The 17,706-nt window shown below is 42.8% G+C and overlaps 1 protein-coding gene across 1 annotated transcript in view; it reads left to right on the top strand.

Annotated features, from left to right (window-relative positions):
• The first annotated feature begins 214 nt into the window (after positions 1 to 214).
• The window catches only part of nebl (nebulette), a 63,246-nt gene continuing 45,754 nt past the window's right edge, over positions 215 to 17,706 (top strand). The window contains exons 1-4 of the mRNA XM_055230306.1: positions 215 to 449; positions 4,053 to 4,147; positions 9,637 to 9,721; positions 12,131 to 12,238. Coding sequence (XP_055086281.1) covers positions 381 to 449; positions 4,053 to 4,147; positions 9,637 to 9,721; positions 12,131 to 12,238 — 357 coding nt within the window. The 5' untranslated portion in view covers positions 215 to 380. The remainder of the gene's footprint in view (positions 450 to 4,052; positions 4,148 to 9,636; positions 9,722 to 12,130; positions 12,239 to 17,706) is intronic.

The following is a 17,706-nucleotide window of genomic DNA, read 5'->3' as shown; positions in this document are numbered from 1 at the left end:
ATTACCATAGACACACACAGTTAATAATTAGTCTGTTAATGAGATTATAATTTTATTTTGTTAATTAAATCCTTCTAATTAGTCTATGGCTGTCTTGTCAAAATAAAAGTCTTTCCAGTGCCCTGGCTCTGTTTCCGGTGTCGCTGCTCTAAACACAGCCGCCTTGACTCGCTCCTTCCCCGTGCTCAGCATCCTCCTCCCGCTGCTCAGACCTGCTCCGGAGCCAAGCAGAGCAGGCTATTCACGGCTCTCCTCCGCCCACACCTCCGCTCACCTCCTCCCCGGGGTCCAGCCGCTCTCACATCGGCCTCGGGACTCTGCTCTGGGCCTTTCCTCCTGGATTTTAGCGCTCGGTTCGGCTCGATTCGGTTCGTGAGGAGATGAACCCGCCGTGTGCCCGCTGTGGGAAAACCGTTTATCCCACGGAGAAAGTCAACTGTCTGGATAAGGTCAGATACTTTTACCCGCTCAAAATTACACCCAAATAGCAGAAATTATTCAAATAACGTATAAGTTTTTGGGAGAGTAGTAGTGTTTTGTGTTGTATTTAGTTGTATTTAGTTTGCAGTAAAGTCTGTAATAAAGTGAAGTTGTTGTAAGGGACAAACATTGAGGCGAGGCTCAGGTCTGCACAACACGGCTCAAATAAACACTTACTTATACATTAGATTGAAATGACCAAATACTAATAAATAAACGCCAGTCTTGATTTAGTTTTATCTGATTCTTGTGTGATTAATTAGTTCCATCAGATTTAGATGATTTGTTTCTTTTTATTTTGAAATTTTAAACTCTGAAAAAACATGTTTGGATTATTTTTATTTTGAATTTTAGTTGCTTTAATTTTACATATAAATTTTCAATATGTTAAAAAATTAAACATTTAATTTTCACCTTTTAAATATTCAACACATATATTTTCAGGCCCTCAGATTCAACAGTCAAAACAAAAGAGTGTAAAATTTCAAGTGAAAAAGATCCAAGATGCCAAGGCCTAAGCAATCCATCCTGAAGCTGTGCGACCTTGTATGATTTTAAAACGGTCCAAATTATTCCTAAACTCATTAATTCTTGCACACACTGAACTCACACCATACTGAGACATGTTTGTATACTCTGACCTGATGGTCGTACACACTGACCTCACACTGTACAGAGCCATGTTCATATACTCTGACCTGATGGCCATATGCTCTGATCTGATGGCCGTATGCTCTGACCTTATGGCCGTATACTCTGACCTCACATTGTACGGAGCAATGGTTGTATACACTGACCTGATGGTCGTATACTCTGACCCGATGGCCGTATATGACCTGCTCACACTGTACGAGGGACCTGAGCCAGGGGAGGGCTGTGTGCAGGGATGTGGATACATTTGTGGTCCCACTATCTTTCCATGCGTGCATGTTTAAATTCCCAAATCATCATAGAAATACATTAGCAGACCTTTGGTATAGTTAATTTTAACACTGCTTTGTTTTAAGTCCGAGGCTTTTGTCACTAATGTGTTCAGAGATGTGTGAGAAGCTCACCTCCTCCTCGCTCCAGCCCACCAGATTCGTGTTTACTTCTGCACCTATATTTTGTCACACACACACTGCTCTCACCCGGCTTCAGCAGCCCTCGGACCCTACAACTCACAACAAATATTAACAAATATAACAAATACGACTCAGCAAAAATATCAAACATGGCTGATTTCCCCGCTGCTGCACACTCAGTACGTTCATGATGACCAGGTAATGGCAGCTTGTAATCACCTGGACACTATATGACGCAAATACACAGAGATGAAATTTAATGTGGTGCAGCTAAAACTCTGTCCTCCTCACTCACACATGATCAATTGCTTATGGCTTGGCATCTTTGATCTTTGCTGTCAATTTTTTCACTGTGAATTTTATACTCTTAATTTTGGCAGTTGAATTTAAGGTTTGAAAATATTTGTGCTGAATATTTAATAGGAGAATTTTATTGTTTTGAAATATTAAACACATTGAAAACATATTTCTTCACTGCTAAAAAAAAACAAAATTTGATGAACCAAATTATCTTTCATAATTTTTGATCATCTTAAAATTGTAATTAGTCAGATAGGTTGGGCTCACGTGACATCACAACAGAACAGGTGGAATTCTCCAGTGGAGTGACAGATTGATCTCTGTAATTACTGGGCCTATCCACAGGAAACAAAAACTAGCACAAAGTTCAACATCTCTGTCTGTATAAATAAAAAAGGTGAAATGATTATTTTCACAAAAGCTTCAGTAAGTGGTGCTGTTATTCCCCCCAAAGATGTGGTCATTGTCAGTTGAAAGGATTCAACTGATAAGATTAATATGACAGGTTTGTGGAGCCAGTCCCAAACAAATGATAAGAAAGTTCAACATTTGTGGATCATAAGTTTGGAGATTTATTTAAAAAAACAGTGAATCTCCAATAGACGTACATAAGGCCCCTGCTCTCTATGAGATTATGACGTCAAGACATTCAAGAACATGAACACAGTTGGTAATTCTCTTGAGAGGGAGCCCAACTAAAACTGTTTGACTTGGAGCAATAAGGTTAATGTCTAAATTAGAAAAGACTTGGTAAGACTTTGAGTCAAATCTTAAATCTAATGATGTGAACTATGTTTTAGAGCAGGGGTGCCCAAACTCTTTTCACCAAGGGCTATACCTTGAAAAATATTCAACACGGAGGGCCACAGACCAGTGGTCAATACAGTGGATAAGTCAGTTGGGTGTATTTAACATACTTTAAATAAGGATTGAAATATTAATATTAGGTCTGTATGACAACGCAGTGTGATGTTATTTAGGTTGTATTGGTAGGATTACTCAAATTTGCTATAAAAAGTACCGATTATGATCAATTAGGCCAGTTCAACTGAAGGCCTGAGGGCCAATAAAAGTTGGTCTGAGTGCCACATTTGGCCCCCGGGCCATAGTTTGGACACCCCTGTTTTAGAGGAATGAGTCTAAGCTGTCATATGCACTTTAAGTTAAACTGAACTTATAGTAATTAGATTTAACAGAATACACTGTCCCCTTGCAGACAGATTGTAGTATTTATTCAGACTCGTCATTAAACAGGGATTATGTCACTATTACAGATCTGCTGTTTTTATTAGAGCTGAGTCTGAGCCCATAATGTTTGATCTGCTCCATGTCCTCTTTCACTTCTGTCACGGTGGATTCAGTGGCATTTAGGCTTTCACTTTTACTTCCTGATTGTAACGGTACGGTAGAGTGGTTAGCACGCTTCTATAGTCCTGGTTGATTCCTGGTTTAGTCCTGATTTTGTCCTGGTTTAGTCCTCGTTGATTCCTGGTTTCGTCCTGTTTTAGTCCTGGTTCAGTCCTGGTTTAGTTATGGTTTAGTCCTGATTCAGTCCTGATTTAGTCCTGGTTGATTCCTGGTTTAGTCCTGGTTTACTCCTGGCTTAGTCCTGGTTCAGTCCTGGTTCTGTGTTGTTCACTGAGGAGGCGTGTGGCTCTGAACAGCTGACTAATTCTGTTGCATAATTGAGATCCATTATTCATCAAAAAAAACAACAACATGGCAAGACCAGGATTAAAACCAGGACTAAACCAGGACTGAACCAGGACTGAGCTGGGGCTAAATCAAGACTAAATCAGGACTGAACCAGGACCGCACCAGCAGTTGTAGTAACAGTCATAGTAGCCGCCTCTCAGCATCAGATTCTGTGGAATATGGAGCACCGTTCTAAAGACATTCAAGTTGTTCACTGACCCCATTTACATCGTCTCTGCATCACTGCTTCTGTCTGCTCCTGTCTGCTCCTCTGTCTCTGCTCCTCTGGCTCTGCTCCTCTGTCTCTGCTCCTCTGGCTCTGCTCCTCTGTCTCTGCTCCTCTGTCTCTGCTACTCTAGTTCAGCTCCGTTTTTCTACTTCTTGTTTATAGGTGACCATTCACCATTGTAAAGACATAATATTTAGTTAGAAATTGTTAATCGCAAACCCATATATAGGCATATCGACTAACTATTATGAGTTTGTGTTCAAATGAAATATCTGTTTTTTCAGAACTGGCACAAAGGCTGTTTCCACTGTGAGGTCTGCAAAATGACCCTCAACATGAAGAACTACAAAGGCTACGACAAGAAGCCCTACTGCAGCGCGTGAGTCAGATGCCCTGCCGTCTCTGTCAGATGCCCATCCCATTCCTGTGTGTTAGATGCCCTCTCATCCTCCTGTCCCTGTGTGTCAGATGCCCTCCCATCCTCCTGTATCCTGGTGTTTTGTATATTAATTGTGAAAATACCATACAACTGAATCCCAAACACAAGTTATTTCAGTCAGGGCCAACTTTAGCTTTGGCTCAGTCCTGGTTTACTTCTTGTGTGCGTCAATCTATATGTAGCTGAATATGTAGTCATGGGGTCTTTAATCTCCTTTGTATGACTCTAAAGCCCCTCTGCAAAGACCTACAGACCTGTTTTAGTCCTGTTTTAGTCCTGGTTTAGCCCTGTTTTAGTCCTCTTTTGTCCTGGTGTATCTCTGTTTAGTCCTGTTTTATCCCAGTTTTAGTTCTGTTTTATCCCTGTTTCAATCTTGCTTTAGTCCTGTTTTAGTTCTGGCTTATCCCTGATTTAGTCCTGTTTCAGTCCTGTTTTAGTCCTGTTTCAGTCCTGTTTTAGTCCTGTTTTAGTTCTGGCTTATCCCTGTTTTAGTCCTGTTTCAGTCCTGTTTTAGTCCCATTTTAGTCCTGTTTTAGTCCTGTTTTAGTTCTGGCTTATCCCTGTTTTAGTCCTGTTTCAGTCCTGTTTTAGTCCTGTTTTAGTTCTGGCTTATCCCTGTTTTAGTCCTGTTTCAGTCCTGTTTTAGTCCTGTTTTAGTTCTGGCTTATCCCTGTTTTAGTCCCGTTTCAGTCCTGTTTTAGTCCCATTTTAGTCCTGTTTTAGTCCTGTTTTAGTTCTGGCTTATCCCTGTTTTAGTCCTGTTTCAGTCCTGTTTTAGTCCTGTTTTAGTTCTGGCTTATCCCTGTTTTAGTCCTGTTTCAGTCCTGTTTTAGTCCCGTTTTAGTCCTGTTTTAGTCCTGGTTTAGCCCTGGTTTAGTCCTTGTTTAGTCCTGATTTAGTCCTGTTTTGTCTCCATATGGATTCTTGCTGATGTATTATTCCATTGAAGTGAATCTTGCAGTCTCATTCACAGCTCGTCTGAAGCAGGAAGCACATGCACGAGTCCAAGTGTGTGTCTGTGTGTAGCTGCGCACACGTTTGTGTGTGTATGGAGCTCTGTGCACGTGTGTGTGTTTGTGCATGTGTCTCTTGTGTGTGTATGTGCGTGTGTGTGTGGGGGTGTGTGTGTGGGGTGTGTGTGTGGGGGTGTGTGTGGGGGTGTGTAGCTCCGTGCATGTGTCTCCGTGCATGTATCTCCGTGCATGTGTCTGTGTGTGTTTTGTTGTTCTCTTTGTATTGGTTTTGGTCTGTGTCCCAGAATGCTTTCCTCTTACATAACTGTTTACTCCATTAGATCTCACCATCAAGACCTGCTCCTCTGCATCCTGTGCTCCTCTGTCCCTCTCCTCTGCATCCTCTGCTCCTCTGTCCCTCTCCTCTGCATCCTGTGCTCCTCTGTCCCTCTCCTCTGCATCCTCTGCTCCTCTGTCCCTCTCCTCTGCATCCTCTTCTCCTCTGTCCCTCTCCTCTGCATCCTCTGCTCCTCTGCATCCTCTGCTCCTCTGTCCCTCTCTACTGCATTCTTTGCTCCTCTGCCCCTCTCCTCTGCATCCTCTGCTCCTCTGTCCCTCTCCTCTGCATCCTGTGCTCCTCTGTCCCTCTCCTCTGCATCCTCTGCTCCTTTGCATCCTCTGCTCCTCTGTCCCTCTCCTCTGCATCCTCTGCTCCTCTGCCCCTCTCCTCTGTATTCTCTGCTCTTCTGCCCCTTTCTTTTACATCCTCTGCTCTGTACAGTACACTACAGTGTAGTGTTGTACAGTTATAGATGGTGTGTGTGTGTGTGTGTGGGGGTGTGTGTGTGTGTGTGTGTGTGTGGGAGGCAATGAGTGGGATGAGAGGCAGAGGCCACTCAGAGCTGCAGGCTGCTCTTATCAACTACACCGAAAGTGAACCTGTTTTAGTCCCGGTTTAGTCCCAGTTTATTTCCACTTCAGTCCTAATTTAGTCCTGGTTCAGTCCTGGTTTAGACCTGTTTTAGTTTTGATTTAGTCCTGGTTCAGTTTGGTTTAGCCCTTGTAAATCCTGCTTTAGTGCTGGGATAGACCTGGTTTAGCCCTGATTTAGTCCCGGTTTAGTCCTGGTTTAGTCCTGATTTAATCCTGGTTTAGCCCTGGTGTAGTCCTGGTTTAGTTCCTCTCTTAGTGGGTGTGATTCTAAAACATTCACAGAGTGAAACAGGAAATGAGTCATGTCTGCACTGTTAGATTTCACCTTTTTATATTTTCATTTCTGTTTTTGACATTTTAAACAATAGAACACCACAATTCTAGGAAAGTCCCTTTGGACCAAGAGCCTTCAGGACAATGGACCAAATTTAGCCCAGACCTGAGCCCAGATTGGTTATGGGTGGGACCAGAACAGCACCTCCTATCATCATGATCCGCAAATGTTTTCCTTGATTCTTTCTATTAGTGACAAGGTCCGTTCTCCTGCTGTATTTATCCAACCACACCACAACATCTGGGAGGGCATCTGACACACCACAACGTCTGCAGATTAACTAAATACATTTGGCCTGCCCCCGTATCAGTCTAACACTGCAGGGATATAGGCAAGGCAAGTTTATTTGTATAGCACAATTCGTGCACAAAGTAATTCAAAGTGCCTTACAGAATAAGAAAGATACTGAAATCACAATACAACAAATCAAAACATCACAAATATCACAAATATTCAGCATAAAATGAACATCAAAAGAGAAGAGTGCAGTCATATGCACAGCCAAACCGTTTTGAGCCTGGATTTAAACATTGTCAAAGTAGAGCCCTGTCTCACATCTTCAGGAAGAGTCTTCGAGGTTTTAGCTGCATAAAACTGAAATGCAGATTCCCCATGTTTAGTCCTGACTCTGAGCACCAGCAGGAGGCCGGGACTAAGGGGGTAAGCTCTCACAAGTATTATACTTCTGCTTACTCTTTTTGAGCATTGTGCAAAATTTGGATGTACACTGTTTTTGTCTGAATTGGCAAAATGTATTTATTTATTTATTTTTATATTATGCCTGCTCAAATAAACAATATTCATTCATTCATTCACACCAGAGCTTCACAAGAACTGAACTAGGACTAAAGCAGGAGGCCGGTCCTTGAAGTCCTCAGAGTGCGAGATGGGTCATATGGCATTAACATGTCGGAGATGTACTGTGGTGCTGGTCAATGGAGAGACTTGTACACACGCAGAGCTGAAGTAAAGACTATTCTCTGAGCATAGGACTTATGTGCTTGTACTTCCTGGTTCTAGTCAGGGTCCGAGCAGCAGCATTGTACAAATAATGTACTGCAGCTGTTTCAACACTCATCTGGAGAGGCCAGTGAGTTACAGTAGTCTAACATACTGGACACAAATGCATGGATAAGTCTCTCTAAGTCTGGCATTGACAGTATAACTTTGATTTTTGTAATGCTTTTAGATGGTAAAAAGCTGCAGATGTTATTGGTTTGATGAGACTGTTAAAGTTCAAGTCTAAGTCCATTATTACCCCTAAATTTCTAGCCTGATTTAAAGGTTTCAGATAGAGACTGGAGGTGACTGCTGACACTTTGTTTCTATGGCCAAAGACTACGATTTGTGTCTTGTCTGAATTTAGCTGGAGAAAGTTGTTTTGCATCTCCACACTGATCTGTTGGATGCAGTGGCAGACATAGATCTGAGTGTCATCTGCATAGCTGTGGTAGGAGACATTATTGCTGCATATTAACTGGCCTAATGGCAGCATGTAGAAATTGAACAACAGGGGTCCCAGGATTGACCCCTGGGGCACTCCACAGGTCAGGGACATTTTATCTGAGACGCATTTTCCAAATTTAACAAAGTACTCCCTGTTTTCTAAATAGGACCTGAAACAGTTTAGTGCCATACCAGAGATGCCCACCCAGTCCTCTAGTCTCTGTAAGAGGATCCCATGATCCACAGTGTCAAAGGCAGAACTCAGATCTAACAGGATCAAGACTGAGACTTTGCCTGCATCAGTGTTCAGGTGGATGATTTGTCACCTTGATAAGAGCAGTCACAGTGCTGTGGTGGGGTCTAAAACATGACTGGAAAACATTAAAGGAGATGTTCATTTGGAGGAAGTTAATAAGCTGTTGGTAAACAACTTTTTCAAAGACTTTGCCTAAAAATGGTACATTTGAGATGGGTCAGTAATTGTTCCATATTGTGGCATCAAGACTGCTCTTCTTTACGAAGGTGCAAAGTGAGTCAGCTCAGTGTCTAGGAGGGTGCTGAGTTGTTATTTGTTATTTGCGATGGCATTTTTAAGGCCCTGAACCTTGTCATTAAAGAATACTGCAAACTCATCATCATCAGTCATCATTCCTCCATGACACTTTCTACTTGTCTTTAACCATTTTAACCTTCAATGGTGTCCAGAACATTCAAAACACTCTTAAGTCACAAGGTGGGTTCACACCGGGGCATCAAAAACGCGTTGGACACCTTTGCATTTGAAGACAATATTTCATGGACACCGTGGACGCACATCGGAGTAAAATACTTAATACACGTCCAGGGCATCCGTTGCGGTCTGCAAGTGCATTTGAATGTTTTGTTTTCGCTGTGTCTTTGTGAACGATGTAGACCCGGTTGAGACAGTGGCTTTAGTTTTATTACATAAAACCCATCAGCGGTGGTGATCGGCTCAGCGGCGTGTCTGGTTCCATGACTAGCCTTTATGCTAGCCGGTACGCCCGGCATAATTAAGTTGCTGCTAGTTTGTAGCTGATGTCTTTCTACTTTTTCCACATGATGACATTGCTAAATCACTGGAGCGTAGCCTCTGACTGGTTGACGTTGCGCGTCAAATGCCAAAAGTTCAGCTTTTAGACGCATGTCCACGCCAGAACACTCAAGATACGGTGCGTCAACGCCAGATTCACCCTGCTTTAAAACAAGCCACAAAAACGCAGGGTGGACAAGACGCGCGTCCACCATAGATGTTGCATGTAAACTTGATGCCCCTGACGCCCCAGTGTGAACGCAGAGAGTTCAACACATCATCAGCATTAGAACATGAGACATTTTCAAAGTGTATAATTTCCATAAACAGTGCACCTGTGTTATCATGTATATGTCTCCTTCGAACAACTGTAGGACCAGCCGTTGGTTTTGGAATAACAGACAGGTCAAAGAAGGCAGAAATGATGAGACAGAGCAACATCAACCACACTGACATTTGAAATATTTACAAATTTTGTAATGAGGTCCAGAGTGTGCCCTCTGTTGTGGCTGGGCTCACTGACATGCTGAGTCGGACCAAAGGTTTCAAGGACTTCACTGACCTATAGGAGGATGGAAGGGCATCTGACGCACAAGGATACAGAAGGATGAGAGAGCATCTGACACATAGGAAGGGCATCTGATGCACAGGAATGCAGGAGGTTGGAAGGGCATCTGGCTCAGTTTGTAAAAATCTCTTTTGTGTTTTTCAGACATTACCCAAAGACCTCCTTCACCATCGTCACAGACACTCCAGAGAACCTCCGATTGAAGCAGCAGAGTGAACTACAGAGCCAGGTCTGAACCAGGACTAAATCAAGAATAAGCCAGGACTAAATCTGGACTAAACCAGGACTGAACCAGGCCTAAATCAAGAATAAGCCAGGACTAAATCTGGACTAAACCAGGACTGAACCAGGACTAAATCAGGACTAAACCAGGACTAAACCAGGCCTGAACCAGGTCTAAACCACTTCTGGACCAGGACTGAACCAGGACTGACCCATGATGGAACCAGGCCTGAACTAGAACTAAACTGGGACTAAACCAGGTCTGAACCAGGACTAAACCAGGACTAAACCAGGACTAAATCAGGACTAACCCAGGACTGAACCAAGACTCAACCAGGACTAAACTAAGACTAAACCAGGACTAAACCAGGACTAAACCAGGTCTGAACCAAGACTAAACCAGGTCTGAATGACAACTCAATCAGGTCTGAAACAGGACTAAACCCGAAGTAAAACAGTTCTGAAACAGGACTGAACTAGGACTAAGCCAGGTCTAAAGCAAGACTGAACCAGGTCTGAATCAGGACTGAACCAGGTCTAAACAAGGCCTAGACCATGCCCACACTATAGTGTTTGTTATTACCTGAGACAGTGACAGCTGTCTTCTCAGTGGGCCTCTGCTCTGTCCTCCATTTTGTTTCTTATTTATAAACAGCCTCAGCCCCAGACCAGCTCAAACCCTCCATTCAGACCCCTATTCTCCCTTTAGTATCCATTTGCTTTAGTTACTTTGCTTTAAGTTAGTTTCAATCACTTATTACCTGCCAAAAAATAATTAAACTAAATTGAATAACTCAATAAATAAAATACATTTGCTAAACCTTGTGCTAATTTTGCAAATAGCACAGGTAATCCTGCAACAGTTAAATCACTGATCTATATCACTGCTCTGTGGCCATCACCATAGCAACGAGCAAAAATATGCTTTACTGCTCTGAGTTTTGAATGGAGTTTCATGTGAAACAGAAATAAATATATATTTGAAACATTTACAGACTGAACAGGTTCAGATTCACAGGAAGTTGCCATGGGGCCACCATCATCATTGGGGTTGTATTATTTTTGCATGGGCCTGCCAGTCTCCACAGTAAATAAGTTCTATACAGATTACAAAGGCGGTTTCAGCCTCCAAGGGAATCAGTGCAGTGTTGACCTGTTGGTCACATGAACACTGAACATTTTACACAAATCAACTTTACTTTATATCAGTAGTAGCTGCAAAACTTTTCTCAAAGTTTCCATTGAAATGAATGGGATTCCCGCTTAACCAGAAGTGCCACCACAAAGAAAGTGTGGTTTAGTTGTATATGTATACAGGAGGATGGAAGGGCGTCTGACACACAAGGATATAAGAGGATGAGAGGAACATCTGGGATATAGGAGGGTGGAGGGTATCTGACTCACAGGGATATGGGAGGATAGCAGGGCATCTGACACAGTATGAATGTCTTTTGTGGTTTAGTATCATTTAGAGGCAAAAGTGGGCGGGGCCGATTAAGGTCAATAAGCTCATTAAACAACAATCCGCGTGCTCTGCAGTTTTAATCCATGGCTTCTCGTTGTTTAGTGTTTACATAGAAAACGATATACTTCGGATGAGTACTTTTACTTGAGCAATAATTGATTGTTTGGTGTTTGGCTCCTCCCCTGTCCTGAAAGGTCAGTGTAACCGTTGCGACACAAAAGTTTATGAAGCGTGATCTGCTCTGACCCCATTCAAACTAACAGCCTAAGCTACTGTCTGTCCTTCTAATGTTCAATAGTCTGCACTGACAGGGGCAGACAGGAGCTGACAGGAGCAGAGACAGAGGAGCATAATCAGAGGAGCAGACAGGAGCAGAGCCAGAGGAGTGGACAGGAGCAGATAGGAGCAGACAGGAGCAGAGCCGGAGGAGCAGACAAGAGCAGAGGCAGAGGAGCAGATAGGAGCAGAGTCAGAGGAGCAGATAGGAGCAGAGTCAGAGGAGCAGATAGGAGCAGATAGGAGCAGATAGGAGCAGACAGGAGCAGTGAGGGTGCTCAGTAGAGGGATTGCTTTTGAAAATTTAATGCTACTTTTATTTTTCCACTTTTCTTCAAAAACACACTTATCTGATCTAAAGGTATGATAAATATTTACCACAGGTGCTATTAGTACAACTTGAAAACCTGTCACTTTAAACAAGTTACAAATTATATAAAAGACTATCTGTAAATGTATTTGATTTTATTACCTGTAGATGCCAGGTGTGAAACCTGTTTCCCCCTCCCTTCACCTGGCCCCTCCCCTCACTCCCCCTATACCCCTCAACTTCTAATGGTGAATTGTGGGAATACAACAGGAGTGGGCTGGCACCATTTTGATCGTGATTTGATTGTAACCTGTGGTCGGGTTCACAGTCTGTGGTGGTAATGCTGTATCTGATATTTGTTGCAGGTCAAATATAAGAAAGACTTTGAGGAGAGTAAGGGGCGGGGCTTCAGCATGGTGACCGACACACCGGAACTACAGAGGCTGAGGAGGACACAAGATGTCATCAGTAATGTATGAATACTACTGGTGCTACTACTGCTGCTGCTACTACTACTACTACTACTACTACTACTGCTACTGTTACTGCAACTACTACTACTGTGACTGCTGCTATTACTGCTACTACTACTGCTACTACTACTACAGTGTGTGTGTGGTGTGAATGGGTGAAAGAGCAGGTGCACTTCCTCAGAGGCTCAAACACAGACAGGAGGTACTCCATCCAGGTGAGTAGATGTCATTCCCTAATTTGAGTCAAAATTCGGAAATGCTGGCCCAGATGCCTCTGCGCAAATGCACGTTTGTTACTTTCTACAGTAACAACCACTACATCTGATATACTATCAATGAGTTTTATTCTTGAAATACCGGTATGTTTTAAGTTAAATATGAGCCTACTGTTTGTTAACATCACATTTAAGTGTATTAAATCTAAGCAGAGATGAGTGCAGGGAAAAACAGAGGTGAACTGACTTTAGTGTTATATTTAATGTGCTTGGTGACAGGTACAATATTTGAATAGTGGTTTTGAAAAAATAAACGTCATGACAGTTTCTTTGCAAACAAGAGAACATTTGTAACATTTTCTGGAGTAAAATAATGAAAATAAAACCAAGGTCACAACTAGCATGATTGACGCAAATTGGGTAAATGACTTAAATTGGGGAATGGCAGTGGATTCTATTATACCTGATCTTATTTGTAGTTTTGGTTTAAACACTTTTTTTCTTTTTTTTACTGTGAGATTTGAAGACTCTTGCGGATTCCTGCTCAGGACCAAGCTGCAGGTCTCTAAAGGTAGGGACTGTTTCAGTTTTACATTTTTTTCAGTTTTACTTGTTAAAGGCTATATTTGATTTTTATTTATTTGATAAGGACAAGTATGTACATTAGGTGTATATACTACAACATTTATAGCCAAGGCTAATTTGTAATTAGAAGCCCTAGGAGGACTTTTACAGAAAAGCAAAGGGCATAGGTTGCCACTATACAAAGGCAAATGCAGTTCCTCACTGATGGTTTATCAGTGATTACATCTCTGACTACTCTTTAAGACCTCTTTAAGATATATTGTATAAGCAGCTCTTGAGGTCAAAATAAGTCACTTAAACAGTACTTAAACAGTAAACTCTTCTTTATTGTCTGCTTCTAATTACGAAGTGTTTTTATCCTCCACAAACCAGGAAGTAACACTAGTGCACAGTTAGTGTCATGCTAGTTGTTGTTAGCTTTACTGTGACAGCAAAACTCCTCTGGTTTCTCAGAGTTGGGGAAAGTGCTTTATAAGCTCATTGAGGTGAATAATTAGGATGCTCAGAATGCATAAGGTAACTAAGGAATAACTTTTAACCATTTGAAATGAGCTAGTTCTGTTTTTCACATTTTAAGACAGTAAAAATTAGATACAGTGCCTTTAATGCCTGCAGTAGAGACTATATTTAAGTCAATATAAAAAACTAACAAACATTTATTTAAAGAATTATATCATACTATTGTTTTGTTTATCTGTAATTCAAAACCAGGATTAAAGCAAGAATGAACCAGGTCTAAACCAGGACTGAACCAGGAAAGCACCAAGACTAAACCAGGACTAAACCAGAGCTAAACCAGGACTGAGACAGGACTGAACCAGGACTGAGCCAGGACTGAGCCAGGACTAAACCAAGACTAAGCCAGGTCTAAATCGAGACTAAACCCGGACTGAAAAAGGACTGAAACAGGACTAAACCAGGACTAAACCAAGACTGAACCAAAACTAAACCAGGGCTAAACCAGGACTGAACTAGAAATGAACCAAGACTAAACCCAGACTGAAAAAGGACAAAACCAGGACTAAACCAGGACTAAACCAGGATTAAACCAGGACAAAACCAGGACTCGACCAGGACTAAACTAGGACTGAACCAAGACTAAACCAAGGCTGAACCAGGACTCAATAAGAGACTAAACCAAGAGTCTGGTCCTGATTCGTGACTGTTGGATGTAAACATACTCAGTGGGCCTGGCTCTGGCTTGGTCTCACAGAGAGTCTCCATCTGCTCCTCTCACAGGGATTGGACAGATCTTATTCTTTTGTGTCAGATGCCCTCCCATTCTCCTATATCACTGTGTGTCAAATGTCCTTCCATTCTCCTGTCTCCCTGTGTCAGATGCTCTCCCATCCTCATGTATCCCTTTGTATCAGATGCCCTCCCGCCCTCCCATTCAGAGGGAGGATGGACCTGTCACTAATAGAAATGATCAGGAAAAATATTTGTGGATTTGTCTTTTGAATATTTCTTAAAAATAAAACTTAACATGGCCATATATTTATTTTAATTTCCTTTTTTTTCTTTATTTTTTACTTTTGTAAAATCTTCTGTTGATTCTGCTTTTGCACGTGGACCAGAGACCCAAGGGCACCATGGAGATAAGGACTTAAGAGGGTCTAAATGTGGACTCGACCTAGATAAGACACACACTGTGACTATGCCACAGATCAGACCGAACCAGAGACTGGGCCAGAGACCAGCGAGACCCAAAACCAAAGAGATCCAGGACTCTAGTAGAGGTAGGTGTATGTTTTATAATCAACATATTTTTACTCCTAGTGACAAAACTTTATGTTGAATTCAGATACCAGATTTAGTTTGGCTAATTTTTGTGTCTATCTTTTGAAAATACCAGATTTTGTGCATTATTTAATATATTGTCCTTCAAAATACATTAACTTATATATAACTTAATTATAAATCAGATGTTACTTCTCAACAGTTACTCTTACTTGAGTCACAGTTTCCCCATATACTTTTTCTGTCTTCTTAAAGTCATTCCTTGGGCCGCTACTTTGTACTTCTACTTGAGTAATATTACTGATTTACTAACTATAGAAGAATACTCTACTCTACTCTGCACTTAAAGTTGAGTCATAGCTGCGTTTGGACTCTCAGCACAGACAGTATCAGCTGTGTGACTTTGTGGAGAGGACATTTTGATCTTTGACCTCTGCTCTCACAAATGTCCACACCTTGGAAGCTTAAAGTGCATATGACAGGTTAGACTTCTCTTTTCACTAAAACATCGTTAAGATCATTGGCTTTGAGCACAATGGCAGTAATCATGGCTATTTCCTTTCTAATGTCATGTCTGTGAGGTTAGATATCAGTGGCTGATAAGCCACTGATATCTAATATTTTTCCCAAATTCTGATATTTTTCCCAAATTCTGTCATTTAAATTAACAAAAAACTCATCTACAGCCCTTTTTTACCCTAAACCTAAAAGAGAGCTGTTTTCTGCTGTTATCTATTTGTACAAGTGTTCAAATAAAGCTTTATACATATTCTTTAGACAGCTGGTTCTTTCAAAACTAAATATCAGCCTTGTGCTGGAGATTTAAGATCGATAGCCGACACACTAAAAAATACAAATCTATCTATTTTCTTCTGTTTATCCGGGGGTCGAGTCGTGGGGACAGTAGTTTAAGGGACTTCCTGACTTCCCCAGATACTTCCCCCAGCACCTTAGGTGGGATCTCAAGGCATTCCCAGCCAAGAGACATAGTCCCTCCAGCGTGTCCTGGGTCTTCCCCAGGGCCTCCTCCCGGTGGGACATGCCCGGAACATCTCCCTAGGGAGGTATCCTGGGGGCATCCTGAACAGATGCCCAAGCCACCTCAGATGGCTCATCTCAATGTGGAGGAGCAGTGGCTCTACTCCAAGCTTCCCCTGTGTGACCGAGCTCCTCACCCTATCTCTAAGGGAGCACCTAGCCACCCTGCGGAGGAAACTCATTTCAGCTGCTTGTATCTGCAATGTTGTCTTTTCGGTCATTATCTAGATCCCATCACCATAGGGTGAGGGTAGGAATGTAGACTGACCAAGAGCTTTGCCTTTCGACTCAGTTCCTTTATCACAACTAACCGATATAGAGACCGCATCACTGCAGACGCTGCACCTATCCGCCTGTCAATCTCAAGCCCTTGAGCATGCGATGGAGAGTATAGAGCTGGTCCAGTGAGCTGCGACCGTGATGGAAACCACACTGCTCCTCCTGAATCCGAGGTTCGACTAGCAGTCAGATTGTACTGGGAATGCTGAGGAGTGTAATTCCCCTGTAGTTGAAACACACCCTCCAGTCCCCCTTCTTAAATAGAGGGACCACCACTCGGGTCTGCCAGTCTCCGACTGCCATGCAATATTGCAGAGACGTGTCATCCAAGACAGCTCCACAACATCCAGAGACTTAAGGTACTCGGGACGGATCTCATCCACCCCTGGAGCCTTGCCACTGATGAGCTTGCCAACCACCTCAGTGACTTCAGCTAGGGTGATGGACGAGTCCATCTCCAGGTCCCCAGTCTTTGCTTCCTCCTTAGAAGACATGACAGTGGGATTGAGGAGATCCTCAAAGTATTCCTTCCACCGTCCGACAACATCTCCAGTTGAGGTCAGCAGCTCTCCGCCCGCCCGAAGCACTGCTTCCTTCTCCTGAGGCGTCAGACTGTTTGCCAAAATCTCTTTGAGGCTGTCCGATAGTCCTCCTCCACGGCCTCCCCGAATTCCTCCCAACCTCGAGTTTTTGCCTCTGCGACCGTACCACAAGCCAACAAGGCTTGATAGGACTCCTTCAGCCTGGCATCCTTTACTCCCGGTGTCCACCACTGACTTCGGCAGGTTGTCATCACGTCAAGCATCGCAGACCTTACGACCGTGCAGCTGCATTGACAATAGAGGTGGAGAGAAGCTCTCCTGGAGGTGCGAAATAAAGACCCTGCTGACAGAGGGCTCCGCCAGACGTTCCCAACAGACCCAAGGGACGCAACCCTCTCGTTCACCAGGGTGAACTCCAAAACGTATGGCTGAGCTGTAGGGCAATAAGCAAGCCTACACCAGCTCTCCCCATGGGGAATGCAAGAGAAGTGGAGAGTCCAGTCCCTCTCAAGTAGTTGTGCGCGGAGGTGAGGGCGTCTATATCTAGTCCATAACACTCAACCTCCCGCACAAGCTCAGGCTCCTTCCCTCCCAGCGCAGTGCAAATACCACTCTAATATATTGGCCAACCTGTATATCGGTCTTTCTCTATATGAGGTTATTGCTGTGTCAAGCTAAACCTGACAGATCAGGCAGTAGACAGGGAGCTGTGGGTGGATGTCAATTATTTTTATGTGTAGACTAAAATTTGCCAAAATTAGCATTAGCATTAACATGTGTGCTCCACCTAACACAGCTAGGTGTTTTAGTTTCAGTGTAGTTAGCTCCTCTCCTCAGACAGATATAAGGCAGGGGCTCACCAATTCCCTATCAGAACTGACACTTGGATGGGTGGAGAAACATCTTCATTCTAAACAGCTTTCTTTTCATATCTGAATTATATTTTAAAACATGTTTCTATAAATGTCTTCCCTTTCAGGTCATTTAAGGAGAAAAAACAGACTTCCCACTCTGAGGTCACAGGAGCCAAGATGGAGGATGCGATGAAGAAGTGTGAGACCGAGTCTGA

This window comes from Periophthalmus magnuspinnatus, chromosome 20, assembly GCF_009829125.3.
Source record: "Periophthalmus magnuspinnatus isolate fPerMag1 chromosome 20, fPerMag1.2.pri, whole genome shotgun sequence".
Taxonomy (NCBI): Eukaryota; Metazoa; Chordata; class Actinopteri; order Gobiiformes; family Gobiidae; genus Periophthalmus; species Periophthalmus magnuspinnatus.
This window is presented reverse-complemented; position numbering and strand designations above follow the sequence as displayed.